This window comes from Nipponia nippon, unplaced genomic scaffold (assembly GCF_047370975.1).
Source record: "Nipponia nippon isolate SJK-2023a ecotype South Korea unplaced genomic scaffold, ASM4737097v1 scaffold_14, whole genome shotgun sequence".
Lineage (NCBI taxonomy): Eukaryota > Metazoa > Chordata > Aves > Pelecaniformes > Threskiornithidae > Nipponia > Nipponia nippon.
This window is the reverse complement of record NW_028262330.1, coordinates 8110953-8134338: the sequence shown is the minus strand read 5'-3', so window position 1 is coordinate 8134338 and position 23386 is coordinate 8110953. Positions and strand designations below refer to the sequence as shown.

The 23386-nt window shown below is 39.5% G+C and overlaps 2 protein-coding genes and 1 long non-coding RNA gene across 12 annotated transcripts in view; 2 read left to right on the top strand and 1 right to left on the bottom strand.

Moving 5' to 3' along the window:
• Positions 1-1650: 1650 nt before the first annotated feature.
• On the bottom strand, positions 1651-20138 carry LOC148056446 (uncharacterized). The gene is made up of 3 exons (XR_015703218.1): positions 20000-20138; positions 11000-11072; positions 1651-3494 (listed from the first exon to the last, which is right to left on the bottom strand). It is a non-coding gene; the product is annotated as an uncharacterized LOC148056446 (long non-coding RNA).
• On the top strand, positions 8209-15365 carry APOH (apolipoprotein H). Of its 4 annotated transcripts, none has more exons than XM_009466998.2 (8): positions 8209-8338; positions 9496-9672; positions 10296-10392; positions 11767-11843; positions 12430-12618; positions 13221-13400; positions 13903-14100; positions 14968-15365. In XM_009466998.2, exons 1-8 carry the CDS (start codon positions 8275-8277, stop codon positions 15036-15038), a joined length of 1053 nt encoding a protein of 350 aa, XP_009465273.1. In that variant the 5' UTR covers positions 8209-8274; the 3' UTR covers positions 15039-15365. The 4 variants fall into 4 exon arrangements, with proteins under 4 accessions (XP_009465273.1, XP_087606894.1, XP_087606897.1 ...); XM_087750768.1 differs by having other exon boundaries at positions 10293-10392; XM_087750771.1 differs by lacking the exon at positions 9496-9672 and having other exon boundaries at positions 8221-8338.
• CEP112 (centrosomal protein 112) overlaps positions 19607-23386 on the top strand; it is a 175533-nt gene continuing 171753 nt past the window's right edge. For 3 of the 7 annotated variants that reach the window (XM_087750765.1, XM_087750763.1, XM_087750764.1), the window contains exons 1-4: positions 19607-19947; positions 20948-21068; positions 22042-22232; positions 22998-23164. In XM_087750765.1, coding sequence (XP_087606891.1) covers positions 20969-21068; positions 22042-22232; positions 22998-23164 — 458 coding nt within the window. In that variant the 5' untranslated portion in view covers positions 19607-19947; positions 20948-20968. Of the gene's footprint in view, positions 19948-20928; positions 21069-22041; positions 22233-22997; positions 23165-23386 lie in introns of those variants that run through there. The other 4 variants (XR_015703216.1, XR_015703217.1, XM_087750766.1 and 1 more) reach the window with 3 other exon arrangements.

Below are 23386 nucleotides of genomic sequence, written 5' to 3'. Positions count from 1 at the left end.
CAGGTTAGGAAAGCAGAGTCGCTGCACTGCACTGAAGCCTTTCCCCGATAGTCTGTTCGAATCTCCAGTGGGCTTTTCCAACACTAAACTGAAACAAAGAGTAAATTACTTTCTACTGCTTGGTTGCTGGAAAACAACGGGTTTGGAATATCAGCCTGTCTAGCATCAGATAGCTCCTGACATACCAGGGCAATACATACAGTTTCTTTACGCTAGATACAGGCCATGCGATGTCATCTCGCTGACACTGAAGTCAAAGTGAAATTTCCCACTATTTCAATGTGAACAGAAAGGTCTATTTTATTTACCATGTTTCCACAAATCTTCTACTGAAAGGTATGATAATTTTGCAAGAGTAAGCTGAGTAGAATTTTGTCATGTGAAGATGAAGTGTAAATAGATACTATATATCTCATACTTCAAATTATTATTTTTGACAGCTGAGTATCATTTATCACATATACAAGAAATAGTAACTTTCATGTTGCATTTGGTTTATTCTAGAGAATAAACATGAGAAGAAAATAAAATCATACCAGCTGGAATATACAGGCTATTCACTTCTTTTTCTGTGCCACCATTATGTTATGACATGTTGATGTAGAGAAAGCAGAATGCCATTTTCAATGGTATGATTTCCAATTACACCACGTCCGTCTGTGCTCTACACAAGTGTTTACGCTTATGGAAACACTAATAACTGGAATGACAAGAGTTTGGCTGGACAAACACGGCTTTAAAATATTTGTTTAATCTAGAAGAACTGAAAAGAGAAAACAGTGACGCACAAAACAAGCTGACCTTAATTTAAAAAAAAAAAAACATTTCAAAACCCCGAAGTGACAGCTAACTGAAAAATGAAGTGTGGAAAACCTGTAGGCCGCAGAGACATAACACGAGGAAGGATTCTGTTTGTTAGGATTTAACATTCATTCAAGTCCCCACCAGAATTTTCATTTTCAAAAAAACCCAGAAACTGTCCTTTAATGACAGTAGGGACTATTTTTGGTCTTTTAATCCAGTATTGTGGATTAAAGACTGAAAAGATTAGCAGACTAATACATATCATAACAAGGGAACATCTCCTTAGGTTGCGTTAAGTAAGGCTCATGCTGCCATTCAGTTCCACAAGGTATGGTGACATTAATAGCCCCAAATCGCTGTTTGTAAGAAAATAAAATGCTACAGATGCTCTTTCAACATGAATTGCATTTGAAAATAGTTTTGTTCTAGAAAACATAATTTTAAAAATCAGACATCTCACCCACAATGCTGCTAAGGAAATAAAACCCAGAGCATCCCAGATGCAAGTGCCAGTCGATTTTGTTCCAGATGTATTATGTCATGGCTGTGATATAAGAGCCAGGCAGCTGGCTTGAAAAAGGTCTGGAACAGTGGTTAAGCCAAATTGTACAGTGGAGTAATATTCAACTTGACTATACTCTGACAGTCATGGAAAATACAACGACCCTCTCATTAATGACCACATGCTTAGGCGACGGGGAGAAAAATGAGATGATTTTTTTTTCCTAGAAATAAGAAAAAAAAGGAATAAAATGTGTAGCAAGTGTACATACATGTGCTTTCTGTGCATTTTCAACTTGTATCATAAATACTATGCACTCCTTAGAACGCTCATGACCTGTTCTCTCCAAAACACCTGGACATCTTCTCTTTTCAAAACTTGAATTTATGAGAATGTCACTGGTATCAGTTCTGGCAATGTTGGAATGATTGCAATTTTATTTCATTCTGTTACAAAAATGCTGGCAGCATCTCTGTGTCTCCATGTGCAATGAAAAGTCTCCATGTGCAATGAATAAAGGAAATCGACCTCTGATATTTATTTTTGTTATTTTTACATAAAATTACAAAATAAATGCAAAACTCCAAGGAAAACCTGGCTAGATGATGATGCAGATTACAACACTAGAATAACAATTTTTTAGAGATACATGTGGAGATTGTCAAAGCAGCTGAGTGGCCTTCTGGAAACCGAAAGAGGTAGTCACATTTTCCGAAGAACCCAATACACCAAAAATTTACTTTAATAAAGTGAGCACTTTTAAAAGCATGGCCTTCATTTAGTTGTCTAAATAGAATTTGAGCCCTTCTGAAAATCTGATTCCAGTTATTGATACTGGCTCCTTCAAAATCTGCTTCCTCTTAGAAAGGCTTCGCTCTGGATTTATTGCTGGAGATTACAGGCTGTTACAAAGTGAAATTAGTTTATTGATATCTTCCTACTCTCTAATGGTCCACACTATAAAAGTACCATACTTCGTGGCACAATACGAGGCTGTTAACAGGATCCAGACGCAGAATAATGCGATGTCATGAGCATCAGATATGGGCTACATCAGAGGTGTACGAGGAAGCTTCAACAGCAGCGTGATTTTCTAGCAAAACGTCTAGCTCAAGACAAACTAATCTTTCCTATTGCACTAGCCCTAAACTCACCCACTTGTGCTTAAACATTCAAGGACACTCTTAAAAAAATCAGCTTGTGAAAGTCAACGGCCTTCCCTCTGGATCCAACATTTTGTGAAATTTTCAGTTCCGAGACTACTTTTTAGCTTTTTCAGACTTGTCAGCCAACAGCGAAGTTGAGAATTTCCCCTTTCAGAGTAAATTTGCTAAGAATACCAGATTAAAAATATGTGAGGAAAAATGATAGTCAACTATTTGTGTTGATTAATAAAGATTCGGGGAAAAAAATCCTAATCTTGCAATTTTGTTAGTTGTATATAAATTGTTTCAAATCACATATAAAAACATCGATAAAATCCCTCGGATGAAGTCAATGAATGAGAAGAGTCCGCCTGGCTCGTGAAGGTTTCACTTTAGACTATAAGGGAGATCAGTATCCACTTTTTGATTACACCGTACAGGAGCTGAATCACAAAGAAGGTAGATTTATTCATCTGGAACACTCTGGACTTCCGCCCAGAAAGAATTTAACAGATGATATCCATGGGTTAATAGAGATCATAGGATCTATCTACATTGAAGCTGTCGATTTATTAGGTGATACCAATGCACGTCTCCGACACAGCCAAAGAGCATCGATTCTAGGCTGCTTTTAGACACATGCACTTTTCAATCAAGTTTTTAATATGGATGAATATACTGAACGGCTTCTCGATTATTGATCCCCTTATCCGTCATTTGGGAAAACCAAAGAGTGGCAGTAAATAAATCTGGTGGTAGCTGGGCTTTCTGATAGTATGAAGGCAATGTGCCAAGGGAGGCACAGGCAATTTAAGAGCATTCTCGTTTACCCAGAGAAATCCTTTATCGGGAGGGATGGAGTCATCCTAGCACAAAAACTAGCAAGGATTGCTCTGCTGGATCAAAGTGGTAAAATGCTAATGACATTTTTGATGTACTGAAAGTGTAAAGTGCATTCCTGCAGCAGTGCGCTTTCCTTGGAGAACTTGCATCAGATCCTGACCAGGTCTGAACTCTCTCCAGCTTGTAAACAAGATGATAACCTAAGGAGATATATATATATAAAATATAAAAATATAATTATATAAATAATAATAATATATATAAAATAATATATCTAGAATAATGATATATATATATTTATATATATATATATAAATAAATTAAAAGGCCAGATGCTGCTCTCACAGAAACCTGTGGCATCTAGCTTAATAGAAAGCAGAACAATAACGATGAAGGGAATCTTGAATCTTTGTTTCAAGCTTGACAGGAAAAAGCGAAACAGTTTGGCTTGAGCTTGGAGAGCACCCTGTCTGTTCTGGCCTCTCTCTTAGGATGGCCGGCTGGCTTCTTCCTTGAATACAACTGTGTATCTCTACACCTGCACTGAGGGAAAAGGCAAAAAGGTGGGGCAAGGCAAAAAAGGGCGAGAAGGTCTATGGCTCCATACTGCGCTTTTACATCCACAGCTTAAAAATTGTCCCTTGCAGATCTGTTCACTGCAGATTCAAACTCTCAGAGAATAATTTGCCCCCAAGGCTTCATAATTTAACATCCCCACTAAAGAAATCTAACGCAGGATTTTTTAGACAGAGTTTTGAAGAGTTTTTCAGAGGAACAGACTGTTTCACAATATCTGGGTCACATTACACCTGTGAGAGAGGTTCTCTGGGTTTTCTGTGCAGGAAATGAGAAGGCAAAGAGGAAGAAGTAGCTTTACAATGCTTTCTGGTTTTGTACACTGTAAATTTAATGTATGTGAAAACTAGAATACCTTCATGCCTCTGTGAGAGAATATAGGCCTGCTATCACCTGGAAAATGTGTTAGTGCCAGCCCTCTGACATCTCTGATTAATACAGGATTCGGTATTTTAATACCGCACTTCCAGTAAACTGGTGTGTGCTTAAAGGGATTTAAGGTCTAGGACTAAAACGATAATTATTTCGCTAACTTCAGAGAAACCATTGTGGGACAACAGTGGTAACTAGAACTGCAGTTTACCCCTAAAATATGCTACTAAGTGAAAATAATATTCTTAAGAATTATACGGACACTGGTTACTTTTCATGTCACAGAGACGTTCTTTCAGGTCAGTAACAGTTACTGTGTGCTTACTTCCAACATCTCCAAATACATGAAATACAAACATTCACTAGAAAATAAACCACTGGAAATGGGTCTTGGCTTCCAGCTGGCTGAATGTTTTGCTAATAATTAATGTATTCATCTAAATTGTCTATACAGTTCTACATTAAATATGAAACACAACTAATACCTAGGAAGTAGGAATAGTTTCAACTTGTCCAGAACTGAATACAATTATTTTTCTTTAAGGCTAAAAATGACTCAGTTTACCTTCTTACTTTTTATTTCTTATCTCTTCAGTGCAATGGAGCATTCACTTCAATATTGGATGCATTGAGTAGAGACGATAAAAACGTTTGTGCAGTGCATAAATGAACTTTGAACAAATATTAATAGAACTATCTTGGCAACATGAAGGGCCATGATTGGACCTGTGACTTAACACCTGCTCCTGCAGAGGAAGATGGATACATCCATTAGCCATCTGACCATTGCCTCTTCATACTCCGGAGAGAGGAACGGGTGTACACACGAAAACCCAGTGATGGACATATGAAACAAAAGGAACAGCATGAAGGAAGCTGGAATCCGAGTATCTTATCCTTGCAGGAAAAGGATGAAATTGTTGGTCTAAGTACAGTCCCATGGCCAGCTTTCATGCCAGAGAGAGTGCCTCAGCAAGCAAATGCTGGCACGTGAGGGAGGACTGCATTCAGGCTTCTCTTCAATATTTGACCTCAGTATCTGTAATCAATACATTCCTGTTGTTTTGAGAAACATCTGCATTTTGAACTGGCTGTGTCATGCATTTTCTGGTTGAAGAACAGTCATAAAATCTTGAGAATGGTGGGTAATGCAGACCCAACACTTATTGTCCCGAAGGACTGACTGCCAGGAGGTTTGTGGCAGGATCGGAGGTGTGACATATCCTACAATATCAGGAAAATTACAACATCAAATAGAGAAGCAGACAGACAGATTGGAAGAAGGATATAAGGCCTGGCTCATTAGCTGGGGGAACTGTTACCTTGCACTGACCTTCAGTCTGTCTAGTTCTTGCAAACTTTCTGCATAATATCACTAGGAGAGACCAATTCCTGTCTGAAAGTCTTTGCCTACCTTCTCATTATCTTGTGTCCCGATTATTACAATGTCTTTTCCTATTATCATGACAGCTCCAGCTGACCCCTTGTGTAAATGAAGAATGCTGCTGCATAGGGTGTTTTTCATCATCATTTTTCTTTTAGCATCCCTCTACTATTTTTTCGCTCCTTCTCTTCCATATCACAACTTTACCTTCACTTTTAAGGCCTTTGCTGGCTTATCCTCTGCCTCTCTCTTATTCCTTACTGAAACCACTCTGATCAGCCAGTGATGCCAGTCTCCATCATTTAATTGCTGTCTGTTCAACCATGCACTCTCGAGCTCTGCTATGCTGCCCTTCACATTTTTATCTGGGCAACACCGCTTCTGCAAAGCCAGTTTGTTCACATCGCTCCTGCGTATTCTCCTTTTAGGTTATGCTAGCACAAAATCAGGTAACAATATGTGCGATACTGATGCTAGCATACCATGCTAGCTGATATCATCTCAGGGTGTTCTTGTACTACTTTCTCTGCTTGCAGCTACCATTTCTTTCCTTAGAATATTATACTATTTGTGGTAGAGACCATCAGTCTGCTCTGTGACCATTTATATGGTCACTAACGAAACAAAGTTCTGCTTCATGATTCGGTTTCTAGGAGCCGTAGCAATAAACGGGACACGTGCTAAAGGAGTGGGTTGGATTTGATGGAAAAATCAGATGATGTATATGTAATTGCATACTATCACCAAGTACAGAAAGAACTAGGTTGGTTTGCTCATGCTCTGCCAAGGTGAATCCATACAATAATAATCACTTCTTCTCCAGTTACTGGAAAAGACAGAGTTATTTGTAACATACTTTCTAATGCTTCTTATTGCAGAGAAATAAGTTTTCAAAAGGAATCACAATATTGGCAGTTATTACGCAGTTGTGTGAAACGCATACTTGAATATTCACTCCTCTTTCAGTTTCATACGCAACTATTCAGTTTTACTCTCAATTTTAAAAGCAGTAAAGTTATCACACACAAAATCTGTGGAAAAATTAATGTGCACATAGTTGAAGCCAATTTTTTTTCCTCTTCCTAGAGTAGTATAGAAAACTTTTCAGTTCAAGTTTCTCTCTGTATGGTATATGGTAGAGTACATTCTGCCATCTGCTGAGCACAGTGAGAAATGCTCATACGGTCAACGTTGAAATGGATAAAATTGTGCCCATCTATTCCTCTGCTATTTTAAACACAGAAAGGAATGTAATCAAAATAGCAGGCAGATCTAAGGAGGGATTTAAATCAGAGGCAAGAAAGTTCATTACAGCATTGCAGTGCGTTGGGAAGGGAAAAGATAGTTGCGAAATTTTGTAGAGAAAGACAAGAGGAAGAAGCAGGCTGTGACAAATGGAAAAATAATCAGATGTAAATACAGAAAATTAAGTCCATTTTTTCCTGTTGATTTAGCAGTGGTACTTTGCCCTTTAGCACTGTGTATTTGGTAAATATTTGGAGCAGAACACTCACAGCATTTTCTTTCTGAGAAGAATAGCATGTTCCTAATTGTTTAATGTTGTGGCTAGAATTTGTGTTTTAAATGCAAACAGAGAAACTTTATAAAACAAAACCAAACAAACTATTTGAGATCACAGCAGTAAGAGTTTGACATAACCTAGCTTCTCGTTAGAGCTTCAAATGTCCCTCACTCCCCCTCACAGGCTGTGAGTCAGCAGGGAAGGAGGATACTTAGATTAGAAACACCAAACTGTGGAACAATGATTACACAAATGTTATTTTGGTTGCACTTCAGATGCTCCTGCAGTTCAAATCTGCTAAATTAGGAGAACTGCAGTGATCAGAACCTCAGCTGGTATCTGTGGAGTTTCGACTTAGTGACCCCAAATAATAGCACCAAAACAAGTTTTTATACCACCCAAAAATATTATTTGAGTTTGACCCCCTTGTCACAAATAAGCAGAGTCCAGAATCATTATTTCACTTTTCCTTCAGCGCTGGCATTGTGAGCCCCGGCTCTGCTACTTTTAGTTATCTGTTAATTGAAAGATGCTTATTGACGGCATGAATCTGATCAAACAGGCTCCTGAAGCCCGAAATTCAGGCCAGATCATCACCTAGTATAAAAGGCCATGAAGTTGATATCATCACTGGAGGCGTATGACAATACCAATGTCACTCCAACACTAATCATTTCATCTTAAGAAGATTTTGTTATAACTCTCAGGACTCTTCGGTACATACAAATGTACACACTCCAGTGATAAACAAAAGCTTCTTAGTGACACTTCTATTATGTGATCCAATATCGTATTCCAAACATCCTCATCCTCTAAAAACGCTGAGAAGATAATATTGTTTTTTTCAGAAACATCGGTCCCAACAGGAGATGCTCTGCAGAAACAACCGGAGAGGAGATGTTTTCAGCAGAGATCGCCATTTGAATTCCTGCATTATGTACAAATGCAACATGTGATGGTTGTTTCATCCTTTATTACACGCCACACAAGGAACCTTTTATCTTCTGTTTACTGGGATGGGAATAAATACAAAGAGTTAATATGTAACCATCCTTTTGTGGATGCCCTTATTTTTAAGAGAAGGAACACTGGTCTGAGGGTCATTTGGGCTTGCGGACTGGCAGCAATGTACTCTCTGGCACTGGTTGCGTGCGTAGTTGCTCTGAGCCACTGTGCTCTTGCAGCAAAAGGTAAGCATCTTCCACTTTCTAACAGCCAATACTATTCTGAAGTGTGAATGAGGGAAGCTGGAGAAAGCAACAGGATTTTAAAGCCTTCAGACAATTCTGGTCAAGTGTTTTGAAGGGGAATTTTCTCTGAAACCTATTTCCTCTCTTTTTCCATTCCATTCTTTCCTCTGTCCCTTCCTACGGTGAGGTGAATTGCTGTATACAAAAGTATAAAATGGAGGAAAACAGAAGAAATATTGACAGAAGCTGTGGAAGCCACGCTGCCTGCATGCTGGGGGCATTGCGTGTGCCAGGAGTTAACCTCGCTCCGTCCCTCTGCCCAGCTCCCTGCTCACCTTGCTTTCCCTTCCGTTGCAGGGGCTGCCTGGCACAGCTCCTGCCTTGCTTTTCTCCTCCTTTCTTCCACGCCAAGGGCTCTGGGCACCGTTTCATGTACTCTCTCCCTCTGTGATGCATCTCTACAGCATGAGCTTTGTGTTCCTCTGTTCTCTCCCCACAATCTCAGCAGGAGCCTCTCTCCACATCCTTTGCAGAAGCACAGTCTGCACCCTCCATTCCTCCCTCACTGCTCCCCTCCTGTTCTCACTGAGTGATGAGTTGTTCATGCTGTCAACATGTTAAAGCTGTTTTGGAATCAGAATTGTCTAATGTAACAGAGTGTTTGCCCCACTGAACAGAAAAACTGGGGAAAACAGAGAAAAATGAATTTAATTTAAAAAAAAAAATCTCATTTCAGGCTGACCCCATCAAACTAATTTAGATTAAAAATGAAATGCATTAGTTTGCTTCTAAAAGTCCCTCTCACCCTCTTTTGCCCAAGATAACTTACCGTCATTGACTCACTTCGCAGAATACCTTCATAAATCCATTTTGAAGCCAAAGTAAATTTTAGTAAAAGAAAGTGACACAAAATCTAACTGGGGTCACCGATAGATCCGCCAAGGAGAAGAGGAAGAACTTATTTTTTTCTGGCTAATACTTACAGCAGCCATCAGCTGCCTCAGTAAGTTACGTACCTATAGATTACAGAAGGACCGTTTAGCTCAGTGCAGGAACATGCTATAGTTGATAATACAGAAACCTGTGCTTCCAGTTGAGGAGTAAAGACAACTCCAACTTTCTGCCCAATTTCTTGTAAAGTGTCTCCTTTCCTCCAGTCTGTCCCAGGCCACCAGAAGTGCTATTTGCCACAATTGATGTAAACAAAAGCGTGTATGATGTGGGTGAGGAAATAGAATATACCTGTAGGCCTGGGTTCGTCCCCAATAACGGCCAAAGGAAGTACACCTGCCTCCCGACTGGCAAGTGGCCTCTCAATACCCTGTTATGCCTACGTAAGTAAAACAAAGTAAATCCTATTCCTAGATTTTACACCATCTTGCTGACATGCCATGCACTGACCTGAAAAGGATATTTTGTAGTCCTTGTGATTAATCCAGTATATTTAAACTGATATACTTCTGTTTTCTGATTGTTCTTTCCTTACTTGTCGGAAGACAACTGAGTGTGGGGGAGAAGAGGGGCAAGTAACAGGGGAAGGATCTTCCCATACACGTCCCACGCTTTCCCTTAAGCCTCTGCTCCTAGATAGTGACAGAGATTGGACGCAGACGAGGTGAACCTTAATCGGACGTGGCCCAGCAGTACTTATACTCTAATGACGTATACTGCTTGATAATACCTGCATTTATTGTATCCCTCTGTGTTCATTTTTATAATTTCATTGCACAGAAGTTATTTTCCTCAGACAAGCAAATGTTAAAAGTTATTTGATCACAAAAACTTTGAAACTACTATATTTTGATAGAAACATAGAGTAGCTAGACTGACAAAATGTAATACATGGGAGTGGAGAAACATGAAAGACATCGGGACCCCTTTAAGATGAACTCATTTCCATTATCCTAGCTTCATGCCTCATGAAATATTATCCTCTTTTTTTATCTTTAATTAGCAGCAAAGAGATGCCCCAGTCCTGGACCCTTGCAGCATGGAAAAATTGATTTTATAGACCTCCACTATCAGAGTTCTATAAGTTTTTCATGTGAACCAGGGTAAGCATTCCCTTCCTCATGCTGTTAAACAAATAACTTAAACCACAAAATTACGTTCTAGTATCACCTGCTGCAGTATTGCAAGCCAGGGAACTTGGAAAATCGCACATAAAAGCCTACCTCCACTTCAGAAACTAAAAAAAAAATTGCATATCTGGTGATCCTCCTCTGTTCAGTCTTGGCTATAACATCCTGGAGCTCTGCTACTCCAAAGCGATGTCTTACAGATACAGAAACCATCAAAACAGCAGAGATTTTATGCAAAGATTTATTCTGGACTGCTTTCCCCTGCTTTTTAAATCCTCTTATTACATCATGAGATGAAATCCTACAGCAGAGAGAAGATAATCTCCATCTAAGATGTTACACTGTTAGGCTCTGGAGACTGAAAATTTTGTTTCTATGCCTTTCCAAGCTCAGTAAGTGAAAACATGAGGTTAATCCTAATTTAGTCCCTAAAGCAAATACACTTTTACTCAAGGCTACTTGCCAGTTTTAGAAATGAGGACACACTTAAAGAAAAATAGTTACAGTAAATGCAGAGACACATTTGATAGCAACATACAGTTCATTTTACTTGGGTAATTAATAAATAAACAGTGCTTACCTGGGAAGGTAATAGATGAGAAATAAGCTAGAGTTCACTGAAGAATATCAACAACCTCAGCTACCTCCTCCTTCTGCAAAAGAAGAGCAAAATAAGGAATAAATAAACTCATCTATGGCAACAAATGTAGCAATGGGACTTGATTTAGCTTTGCTAATTATAATTTAATGGTTTTCAGCTGTGTGATATTGTAATGACAGATACATGATGAACATTTCTTTAAAACTTGGAGTAAGAGCTACTAATATCAGTACAGAGGATGGGAGAGAAGCATTTAGAGTGCATATGGAAATTGAATTGGGCTATCTGGCATTAAAATAAAATGATGCACCTCAGTGACTTTAGCTCTAAAGAGTGCTGAGTTCTTTGCAACAGTTTGATCCTAATTGCCATAATTAGCTAGGAACTCCTCCCAAGAAACCATAACATTTACATTAGCAATCACAGAACAACGCTCACTACTTACATATATCCACAGTATTAATCACTTGCAGAAATTAATATGTAAGATAGGATATACAGTTGAAATGGCAAAACATCTGGTTCTATCAAGCCTTTTGTCTGGACATTTGTAATACGCAAATACTAACAATTTTTCATATTTGAATCTGAACTTCCTTTGAGGTCAGTAAGTGCTAGAACTAGAGGATTTCAGACCTGGACTCTTAAGTCTGTTTATGAGAAATAGTAATCTTCCTTGCAAAGAACAACTTGATGCTTCTCCATGTTCGTTAAGCTTTCTGATAACCGGATCTTTTTGTTTACAGTTACAACCTTGCTGGGACAAGAACAAGCCAATGCATGGCAGATGGAAAGTGGAGTGGAACTTTTCCACAGTGTCAACGTATGTGTTTAAATACTGAAGGACTACTCTATCCTTATTCTTATTACAGAAAGATTCCTTTATATTGCTCAGAATTACATATACTCTTATTCAGAGGTCTCCTATAGTGCCGTGAAAAAATGGTTAGGAAAAATCAAGAAGAACCCTGTACGTTTGGTTTTAGATGTGTGAGTTCTAGTTTTAGAGAAAAAGAGTTTAAAGGTCTGTACGAAAGGCCAGGATCAGGGATGCTATTTACAGCTGAAGGTAAGATGCTTATCCATTCAAATTCATTCTCCCTGTGTATAAAAAGAGGATATTGTCATGCCTTTGCAACTGTTATAAGTGTTTTTGCTATAACCTGTCCTGCATAAACACTTTACTGAAAAAGCAATATACTGCATAATATTGTCCAAAAAATATACCCAAAATCATCAATTACATACTCTAAGGTTCTTGAGACTTTTAATCTGCACTTTTTGTTTTGTTAGCTACGCTTCTGTAAAGGGTGGTGTGGGTTAATTTGGTTATAAGCACGTTGCTCCTCTGATTCTCGTAATAATTTGATCTTTAAGCTTTAATTTCTATGAATGCTGTGCTTCTCTAGCGGTGACTTGTGCACCTCCCTCGCTTCCTGAACTTGGAGTCCTTTCTTACCGTCGCTTAAAACCCGGAGATATTTCTAATTTCCTGGACACAATTACTTTTGAATGCGTACCTCCTCTTGCACTTATTGGGAATGAGACAGCTACCTGCATGGCCAACGGGCAATGGAGCAGCATTCCAGAGTGCAAGGGTAAGTAACTTACTTTTATCAACACCTAAAAACATTCCCTAGAATTGTATACATAAAACTATATGAACAACCTTAATATTATTATTTTTTTTACAATTGCTATTGCAAACGTACAGTAGAATTATTCTGAAAGACTCGTGAATGCAAGGTGATTGCTAACAGGATTGCACGCACCATGGGATCGACAAAATATTTGCTGCAGGTATAAAGGTTGTGCAAACAAAACCTGCCAAACATAGTTCACAGTGGGGAATCGGAGCCTGGCCTCCAGAGCACAGCGAACATTTCATTCTCCTAAGTGTTAGGATTAAGCTAAGAAATAGACAACCTTAGCCTTAGTCCTAAGAATTTCACTGGTTTCAGTGAAACTCTGCCACATTTAAGTAGTTTTTGGAAATAACCACAGATTGCAATAGATATGTATTTAAAACAAGTAATATTTATTTATTGTGGCTTTTTAAACTATATCTTTCCTCTGGCTATTTTTTCCTGTGCATGAGGCTGAAATGAACCACCATGAGTTTTATGTATTTTTCAAAGTATATAGTGTGCCTTTTAGAACCGCAACATTGATAAAGCTTTGGTTTTGTTTTGTACCGCAGTTGTCACATGCCCCACTCCAACAGGAATAGAAAATGGATTCATAGAGTTTGCTGTTCGCAGAACATATCACTATAATGAAAGCGTCAGCTTCGGCTGCCAGGCCAGCTACGTGCTGGACGGACCTAAGCATTCCCGATGTGAAAAGAGTGGAAACTGGTCCACAAAGCCAACCTGTAAAGGTATACATACACTATCTGTTAGAAACCATGTATCAAATTGAATTTTCCTAAAAGACCATCGCTCAGATTGTTAATGAGCTATTACACCTTTGTGCAAGAGCTGTCCTCAAAAGAAAACCAAAATAGTCACTTCAAGGCCCTGATAATCTAAGACCGCTCCCAACACTGAATGTTCGTTCTATGACATGATGTATCTTAATTGACTTTGATAATCAGCCACATAACTTTATTTGTCTGAATATTTCCTCTCCTCTTCTTATTTAATATAATTAGAAATTTTACTGAGGCTGGATTTTCACTGGAAACTTCCAACCCAATACTTAGGGGTCTGAATTTCTTCAGCATTGTAATGCCAGCAGAAGTACTATGTATGTATGGGACACATTATTTTTCATTCCCAAATGTCACCTGTACAGATTTCTGATGGGATCTAATCTACCCACTTTTCAAAACAGAGTTCTAATTATCTTTACATGTTGCTTATAACTGGATTGTTTTACAGGACCATGTAAAATACCAGTTAAGAAAGCTGTAGTATTATACAATGGCGAGAAGAAGAGAGTTCAGAATGACCTTAAGGAAGGCATTCAGCATGGTGAAACCATATCCTTCTTCTGCAAGAATAAAGAAAAATCCTGTGCCTATACCGTAGCTGTTCCATGTGTGGATGGCAACCTTACTCTCCCCGCCTGTTTCAAAGGTACGAGCCAGGCTAATCATAAAACAGCTTCTGTTGGTGGAATATCAAGTACTTTAGTGGGGGGGCAATGTCATAATTCATCTTCGAGCCCTATTTGACTGGCTGATTCATCTGCCTCGTACTAAACTTATTGGGTATTTAGGAAGAAATGGCCTGAGAGAAGGAGAGAATGCACAGCAAGACTTTTCTTTTGGATATGTCAGAGCCCTGCTTTAATCTCTGTCCTATTCTTGGAAGGTGCTATTAGAGGTGGCCTAGCCCAAACAAAAGGCCATACATAAAGTATTCCAGGATTTCATGAATCCTTGGGTCAATGTCTTCTACAGGGGAAAAGAGCCTGAACACTGCTGCAGCCTTGAGAAGCTGACGTATTCACTCCCATTCTGGTGATTTACTCCCACGTTATGCTGATGGTGACACATTGGTTCTGACTTGGGACCAAGAGTGTTAAAAAGCAGCTGACAGCTGTAGTGAGGAATTGATGTCGGAGGAACTTGCTCACAGGCACGCAGGTTTTTAGGATAAATAAACAGACTAAATACTGAAGTTTGTTAGCAAAAGAAAATGCTTTGCATTTGTTTTATCAACATCCCTTGGATAGAATGTTCCTTGTAAGTTTTATTTTCATTTGTAAGTGAAGGAAAAAACACAGCCTATGCATGATGAAAACATCTTTCCTCACATTTGGCTTGGCTTCTGATGGATGTAGCTTAGCTTTCATTAAAATAGAAATTAAAACAGTGTATTTCTAGCAGTTTTACTATGATGCAAAGAGTGATTGCCCACCTAGCAGGGTCCATGAGACGTTGTTTTCAGCTATCACACATTTCAAGAATTTAACCCAAGTTCTTAACTTGTTTTCAACAGAACGTGGCTTTTTTTCAACTCTTGTGAAGAAGGACCCATCAGACATGAAGCCATGTGAAGATCAGGCATGAATCAGAAAAGTAATACAGTACTAAATCTCTGCCTTACTGAGATAAAACATTATATATGAGAGGAAAACTTAGGTTCTGTGAGTGTAAATTTCCAGGCGAACTCTGGACTCTGTGAACGCAGTCTCAGCTGCTTTCCCAACCACCATCCCTACCAGCCTCTTTCACAAGCTATGACACATTATTTCAGCCATTAACTTTCATTCCCTTTCCTCTGCCGCCTTCAAAATCCCCGCAGTACTGCTTCTCTTTCCATATTTCCAACATTTATGCAATTGAAAATGACTTTCTCAATAGCAGTCCCTTTACAATAAAGTAATTTTCAGCCAATAGTGTGTTCTTATTTAATATTACCTAAGCATCAATCAAATCCTTTAGCTCTTAACTGATTTATACAGAAAGGCCTTCATCATTAGTAATTAGCGGGGTTCTGATTCCATTACTGCTCCCCCGTGACAGGGAGTGGACCTTTAATTATGGATAGACAGAGGGTCATCAGCCTAGGGTTCTCCAGAACTTACGTAAGTAGAAAGACAGCTTTCCAAACGAGTTTAGAAGCCAAGTATCCAGCCATGGTTTAAATGGCAATAGCATCAGACAAAGGGTTCTTTTACACTTTTTAAAAATTTTGCTGAAGTTAGTAAACCTATTTATGTTTTTGAGATTCTAACTTCACCTGAAACTGTTGTTTTAAACAACTGTTAACTTTTACCACTGTTTCAATATTACGCAATGTAACTGATTCCTTTTTAAAAAAAAAAAAGATAATTGTACACCATTGAGCAATAGTAATCATTTCTGGTCATTAAGTAGCTTTGAAGTAAACTGTGTTTTTAATTTGATTTATGATACAGGTAGTTCACTGGTATGATCCAGTCTGGCAAGTTTTGTGCTTATGTCTGTATTTCCATTCAGAAAAAATAATTATAATTTCAACATACTAGCAAGTGATAGAAAAATATTTGTTGTACACTTATAATAAACTGTCATGAGTCAGATGTGGTTCCCTCTGAAGTATAAAAGCTTTCTCTGATTAAAAGCAGAAGTAAGCTACACAGTAAGCAAGCTACTGTAGAACTTTTTAAAAGGACCATTTAACATTAAGATCAAACTACTTGTAAGATGCTACAGCTACCATTAAAAAACTCTGAACATACTCTAATTATCTTTTTTTTTTTTGAAGGCTGCACATGAATATTTTAATAGTATGACTGATACCATTTGTTCTTATACTTCCTATTTTTCAGGAGAGATTGAGGCAGCTGTTATTAAGTATTTAATACTTTGTACTCATCAGCAATTTAATTCTCTAATGTAGAGACAGACAGACAAATTCACAGTAGCAACTGAAGAGGGTATTTTGTTGGTACAATGTGCACTGTGTTTTGGTTCCTAACATGTTTAAGCAGGATCCTTGAATGACGTTTGACTTACGGGCTAAGATATTCATAACGACTTTTAACACATACATAGATCAGCTGGCAGGAACCTATCTGTTTGGAAATCTAGTCTAAATATTGTCTGGATACATCTCTGTGATCGGGATGTTCAGGATGGTAGCTGAGATACCGAACAGTTTAATATTAACTTTTCTTTCACAGTAAAACACTGTGAAGTTGGCATAAGTAAAGTTAGCATTCACTGCCACAGAAATGCTACTTTTCCCTGAAATGGTTTGTATTTTGCACAAAAACAGTTGCCCCAGGAACATTCAGATTTTTCTAAGTAAATTTTCCCAGTTCCACTTAGCCATGCAGCGGGATAACAACTGATCACGTCAGCTGGCCCTGCTTCCTAGCTGGATAGGCAGCATTTGAATATTTTAAAGAATCACCCTTAGGAGCCAATGTTCGTACGCTGAATTTATTATCTAGTCTCCTGAAGCAAGAAGAGGAGAAAAAAAGTCTGTGACCTGATAAGTCTTTGAAGTAGTGAGGTGTTTGTGAATCACAACTTTTCAGACATGAAAGGTTTGCTTAGAAGGTCTGAAAAATAATGTATTGCAAGTAGAGGTGTTCCAAAGGCTGGTACGAGTGAGTGAAACCTGCCTTTTTTTTAAAGATGTTTGAAAGAATACCTTAAGCTGTGCTCATGTTACTTGTGGCAACCTGCTGAGACAGTTACGGAGATAAGAGAACATGGTAAAATGAGATAAAAAAAAAAAAGTACTGAATGTGTTTTACTTAAATGAAGATATTTTTGCAATTCAATTTGGGAATTTGTTCTGTATTCTGGCTGGGATATCTATGTGTTCTACAATCGTGTATCTATAGCGATTTCCTCTGGAGGGTCAGTGCACATCAGTACTCGTGCCCAGGCTGCAGCTTCGGCTGGAGGCAAGACTTTGGTCATTTCTTGAATCTTTAGTTTTTCTTTCTTTTTGGACAGAAGTTATGCGTTGTCAAATCAATGCAGGTAGGCTTCAACCTCTCTGGCCACCCTGCTCTGCATTCGTAAGCAGACCCAGAAACCAAATCTGTTCTCTCAGGAAATTTGTCCTGGAGTACTGGTTCCAGTTTCATTGGTTCTGCTCTGCCTCCTGTTCTTTTTCACCATATACCAGCAAATTCAGCTTTTCAAAGTATTTTGTGATGAGCATGACAGAGATATATATTCAAATCTGAAGGCAATGTGCAGATACAAATCAATGAACAACAACACACAAAAAAGTTGGCTTAGAAATTCCCTTTTCAACTGCCAAAAAGCAGATTTGCAAAGCTAGACAGAAATGCAAACTTCACCGTATCGCCTGGCTGACGTGCTGCCCTTGAAAAACCTGCCCGCAAAGAGTCATGTTCTTAAGTCCATTCAGCCTTCCATAGTCTACCGACTAACAAAACTGTTGTCTGTCTCCTATGATTTGGACTGACTTGGACAAATTGATTTCATACTGATTACAAAATTCCTGTAACAAATCTGGGTATCTGAAGTGGTCATTCAGAGGTAAAAAGTTGAGCAAGTCAGCCACCCAGTAGTCTTACTGTGTTGCAGGAATCTTGCACTATTTTAAAACAGATTAAAAGTAGTCACATCTTCAAAAATATATTAAATTACAATTATTTAAAATTTGGAATTTAAAGATAATAAATAATCTTTTTAATCTACTCATGAGATTCTACCATGGATTAAATGCTCCATCACTGATTCTTGCACTGCTTCTGTGCAAATGTTGATTTAAGGAGCTATGTGCAATCTGAGTAGGCAACCAGTGTAGCTGTCATAGCTATCACCAAATGAGCCCTAATGCAGAATCATTTCTTCTGAAGATCAGCTGAGAAATCAAAGAAAACAGCCAATTTTCTACCGTACCTTTAAAGAATTCTTGTTTGATGCATATGTGCATGTGAATCAAGCTTTGAAGATTTGAAGAGTTTACTCATTTGAGATAAAAGGACTTTAGATGCTACACCCACACAGTAAGGTCAATGACAGATTTTGGGGAAAGAGAAATAATTAATTGAATCAAAGAGGTCAGACGTTTTCTTTGAGATCATACAGACACACAATTATTTCATTGACTCGGGAAGAGGCTGAAGAGCTGAAAGGGCCAGGAGATTTGTCTAATTCTTTTGGATTAATCGATGGTTTTCTTGACATGGCTACAAAACAACGAGGGTACCTATGTCTTTTGTGTAGAAATGTCAGGCATGCACTTTTAAATTTTCCTATTCCACAACACCCCTTCCTATTTTCTGTCGTTGGGATAGGACATAAAAAATCCATGAAACATGAGCAATATTGAGCATATCAAATGTTTTAAAGTGAACTCAAAATCACTCTATTATCTACAAGGATATACTTGAACAAATTTCTCATAGAAATACTCAGAATCTAACTCAAAACTGTGGCTAAAATTGGCTCTGCAATTATTCAGCCTGCACCTGCAATTTCAGTCTCATTTTATCAGCTCGTGTTTCTGACACCCACTGTGGAGCTACAAAAACATTGCTCAGGCTCAAAAGCTACTTCTGGTTTACTGACCTTTAATTTCAGAGCGGCAAATATTTTTCACTAAGCTTTGAGTGGAAGCATTTTTTTTCCCAAATATTGATCACAACGCAGGTGTAAAAACAGATATAGCCGATATCCAACTAGCAGCAACTGAAACAACGGAAGACATCCCGAACAACCCAGAGCTATCTCCCACCGCTTCCGCGCCTTCGCTGTGCCAGCCCAGGCCGGAGCACCGGGCCTGTCCCCCGCGTAACGAGGGCCCGAGCCAACCTCACGGAACTTCTGCCGTCTCCCACTTTTCCCTTGGGGCTCCCTCAGCCTCTTGAGGTTTTTAATGTGCGTGCGTGACCGAGTGTATAAGTATTTGTCTAGGTACGCATACGGATTTTGGGGGGGAAGAGCGCTGGGCGCAGCGATGACGGCGCAGGTCGGTGGGGACAGCCGCTGCTGACGAGGTGACGTTCATCACCTCGGACAGGGATTAATGCTGACAGGCGGTGACCGCGTTTCTGCGGGACAACGGCACCACCTCCAACGCACGGTTTTACTCTCTCAAGCCCCAAAAGTTTTTTCCGTACCGGCTTCTGGGCGCGATCAACTCCGCAAACCCACCCGCTCCCCCCACGCCCCTCAGAGCTCCCCTGACGAGCGGCGCCAGCGCTCCGGCCGCCTCGGCCTTCCCGCCCCGAGGCCGCCGCCCGGGGCCGGGCCGGGCCTGGCTGTCCCCGGCCGCGTCGCCCGGCAACCCTGGGGCGGCCCGCGGAAACGGAAACGCGCGGGGCCGGCAGCCGGCGGGGGCCGCCGGGAGCGGAGGTGGGGTCGGTTTGAACCGTTGGCCGCTCGGCCGGGCCGGCTCGGCTCTGCGCGGGGCGGCCTTTCCCCCGCCGAGGGGGGCCGGGGCCCGCCGCCCCGGCTCGGCCCCCCTCCGCCCCCCTCCCTGGGAGCTGCGGAGAGCGAGGTAAAGGGGGTGGCGTGTCCCAGGGGCAGTGAGGGGAGCGGGGCGGCCTCACCTGCGGCAGAGGGGCCGGGCGAAGCTCGCCGGGGTTGCCCCGCCGGGGTGCGGGGCCTGGGGGCGGTTTGTGGCATCAAATCCCGCCAACTTCGTCACGGCAGAGGGCGGGAACAGGGTCGTTCGCTGTGGTAAATCAGCCTCGGGCGGACGCGGGGCTGCCAGCAAGCGGCTTGATAGCGCACCTGAAGGAAGGGAAGTAGGGAAACACTTGTTTTCGCCCGGGGCGGGGGGGGGGGAAGGCGGCTGAAGCTCGGGGCGGGCGGTGAGGGCCCCGCTGCTCGGGGAGGACGCTGCGGGTGTGGGGGGGAGCGGCCGGGCCTCGGCGGGGCCGGGGCTGCAGCGGGGTTTGTCCGCAGGGAAAGGCCCCTGTTGTGGTCAGCTTAAGTGGGCAAAGAAACGCGCTAACTGCAAGCTCAAAAGTACAAGAGATCCGTGCTCCAGCTGGGAAATTAATGACAGATGACCTTGGATAAAGAGCTCTTGTTTGGCTGTCTTTTCAATACTCCTTGGTTAAAAAACAATTCTGGCATTTGTTGGTTCTGTTACATTTAAGTTATAGGTCTGTTTGCTGTTTTTCCTCCTTCCCCCCCCCCCCCCCCCCCCCCCCGCTTCTTTTAAAAAAAAACCCACTAATTCTACGGAAGAAAAACTTATGAATAACGGCTGTGACATTCATTTACGTGTTTTATACAAATTGTGTGTGACTGAATACCTTTTTGTGTGGTTGACTATTTATTTTCAAATCTCAACAAGCACATTCTTCTGGAGTACCTTGAATATCTGTTGTTTGCAAAGAACCACTCTTATTTTTGTGCTTATTTGAACATAATAAAAGGTTTAATTTTCTGTATAGTTCCAAAACATGTCTTCGCATAGCCTAAGATGCACAGAGACTAATGTATAGTATTATTTGATCTTTTCCACTTCAGTGTGAATAATTTTGCAGGTTACTTTGTGTTCTTCCAAAATGAATGGTGAAGAGGAAATATGGGAAAAACTAGATGCAGAATTTGATCACTGTGTTGTGGATATGAAGCCTCATGTTCTAAAACTACAGCATAGGTCAGGTAAATATGGTAAAATGTGCATTTAGAGAAACACTAGTAACAAAATTCTAGGTTACTGGTAATTATGCATACTTGTATCACTGTCTTTAACTAGATGCTTAATGTCTAATGTTAGAAGACACTGTTTTTTGGGGGGTAGGGTTGTACAACTTCTGAAGTTGGCTTCTTTAGGTGCCTGTTGCTATTGTTTGAGCTTATCTGTCTTATCTTGGTGATGTAAACGTGCTTTTGCATAAATACATTAACTTCTCTATTTTTCAAAAATTAATTCAGTAGAAACTGAAAGCTTCTAAAAGGCATTGTTTTTGAGATTACGCTTAAAAAGTTACAAATATTTTTTAGAGATAAGGTTTTTAAAATTTGGCTTAGGACTGTGTAATAATATAAACATCAATTAATAAATGATGTTTTATAAATCTAATGATTGGAACAAACTGGTGGTTATTAAAGGCACGAACCCTACAAATTAAGACCTTGCTTTGTAAACGTTTAATCAAATGAATAGTTTCATCATCTGATAGCAAAGCTTCTGTAAATAGATGTTTTTAAAATGAATGAAGATTTATTGTGCATTTAAAATATTAATGCTCATGCAAGCTGTACATTATAGTTAAAGGCAGCACTTGCAGTGAGTTCAGAATACCTGTTGACCTAAGTGTTCTGTACCTATTAGACATTGATTCTGAACATGCTATTTCTAGAAGTCATGTAAACTTCTGGTAAACATGAATTTGTGGAAAATATTTCTAGGTGACATAAATTTGAACTATTGTTAAAGACTTATTTTTAATCTCAGTATTTAACCATTTTTTTCATTTGGCTTAGTCATTTTGGGGTTTTTTGTTTGTTTTGCTTTAAGCTTTTGGATAGAAGGGAAACATCTACAAAATTGGTGACCATAACGGCTTCTGTTAATTTTATGTGTCTGATTTGCTCTGAGAATGTATAGTGATTATGTATATCTATATTTTAGAACGACAAAGATGTGCACTGTGGATTAAAAAACTATGCGAACCCTCAGGAGCAGGCACAGGAATAGTGGGAAGGAAGAATCGGAACCTATATGCAAAACTTCTGCTCCACATGCTAAAGCGAGGTGTGCTGGAAGGTCCTTTTACACATAAACCAGAACCAGGAATGCTGAAAACTTTACCTTCATACATGGTGGGTGTAACTTCTTTATAAGACAAACCAGCTTAAATATATTCTGAAAATACTTTAAGTCTTTGATGTGGCATAAATTTGAAAAACAATTCTGAATGAATTGAGTGGAATTGCATGTAGTAAATACAGGCATTTATGTTGCGTATCTTGTAATTGGTGTTGGAAAACCTTTTATGAGACCTGTTTCTTTTTCAAAATTCAGGTTCTCAGAAGGCTTATAAAAATGGGTGTTCTGAAGGAACAGAAAGATAATTTTTGTCTAATTCTTTGAAAGGATGTAATAAAAGACCCTTGAGGCTATATTTTTGTCTTAATCAGCAGATAGTTCTTCTAAAAAGAAAAATGTGCTTAAATGAGATGACTTTAGTAGTCTGCCATTCTGGCTTTTGCTACACACTCCAGGTATTTAAACTCTATGAAAGAAAAGTTAATAGTATTTCACATAAATATTAAGCTTGCAGTTTGTTTTGTGAAGATCTGAATATACTGTGTCAATCACTGGCATTACCTTTAGTGAGATAACAGTCCTGATTTATGCTAAAATTACCCGTACTGAATGAAGTACTGGAAAACATTTATACCATTGCCTGTTGTACTAATTTCCATGGGTTGGGAAGGTAGTATTTGCACACCTCATTGACTTCATTGGAAAAAGAATTTTTATACTGCAGATATTCCTGCAAGAAACTACATTAACAGTGTAAAGAATATATTTGTGTAAATAAATTCTAGTGTTGATTTTGTATTTATTTTTTTTAATTATAGTCAATTTATTTTGATGAACCAAATTCAACAAGAGTTCGGAGTAGTAGCCCAGACTGCGTACCTGACTGGGTAATGGGAGAACTAGGAAACAATGAATCTAAGCCTGAGGAATCGTTCAAGATATCTTCTAAAGAGGAATCATCTTTAGCAACACCACTTACATACGGGTAGGATTTTTGTGTATGCTTTATTCAGTAGCTGATTCGTATTTAATAGATGTTTGATTTGATAAGCTTTGTATGTTTGAATTTGTATGAATTCAACACACTTTCTCATGGACTCATCTCGAATATAGTGTTTGTACTTTAGGTGCAGAAACTCTGGTAATAGCTTCTAACTTAATGATAACTTTTATACTTTTGTGTTATTACATTCCTTCATTATGTCTT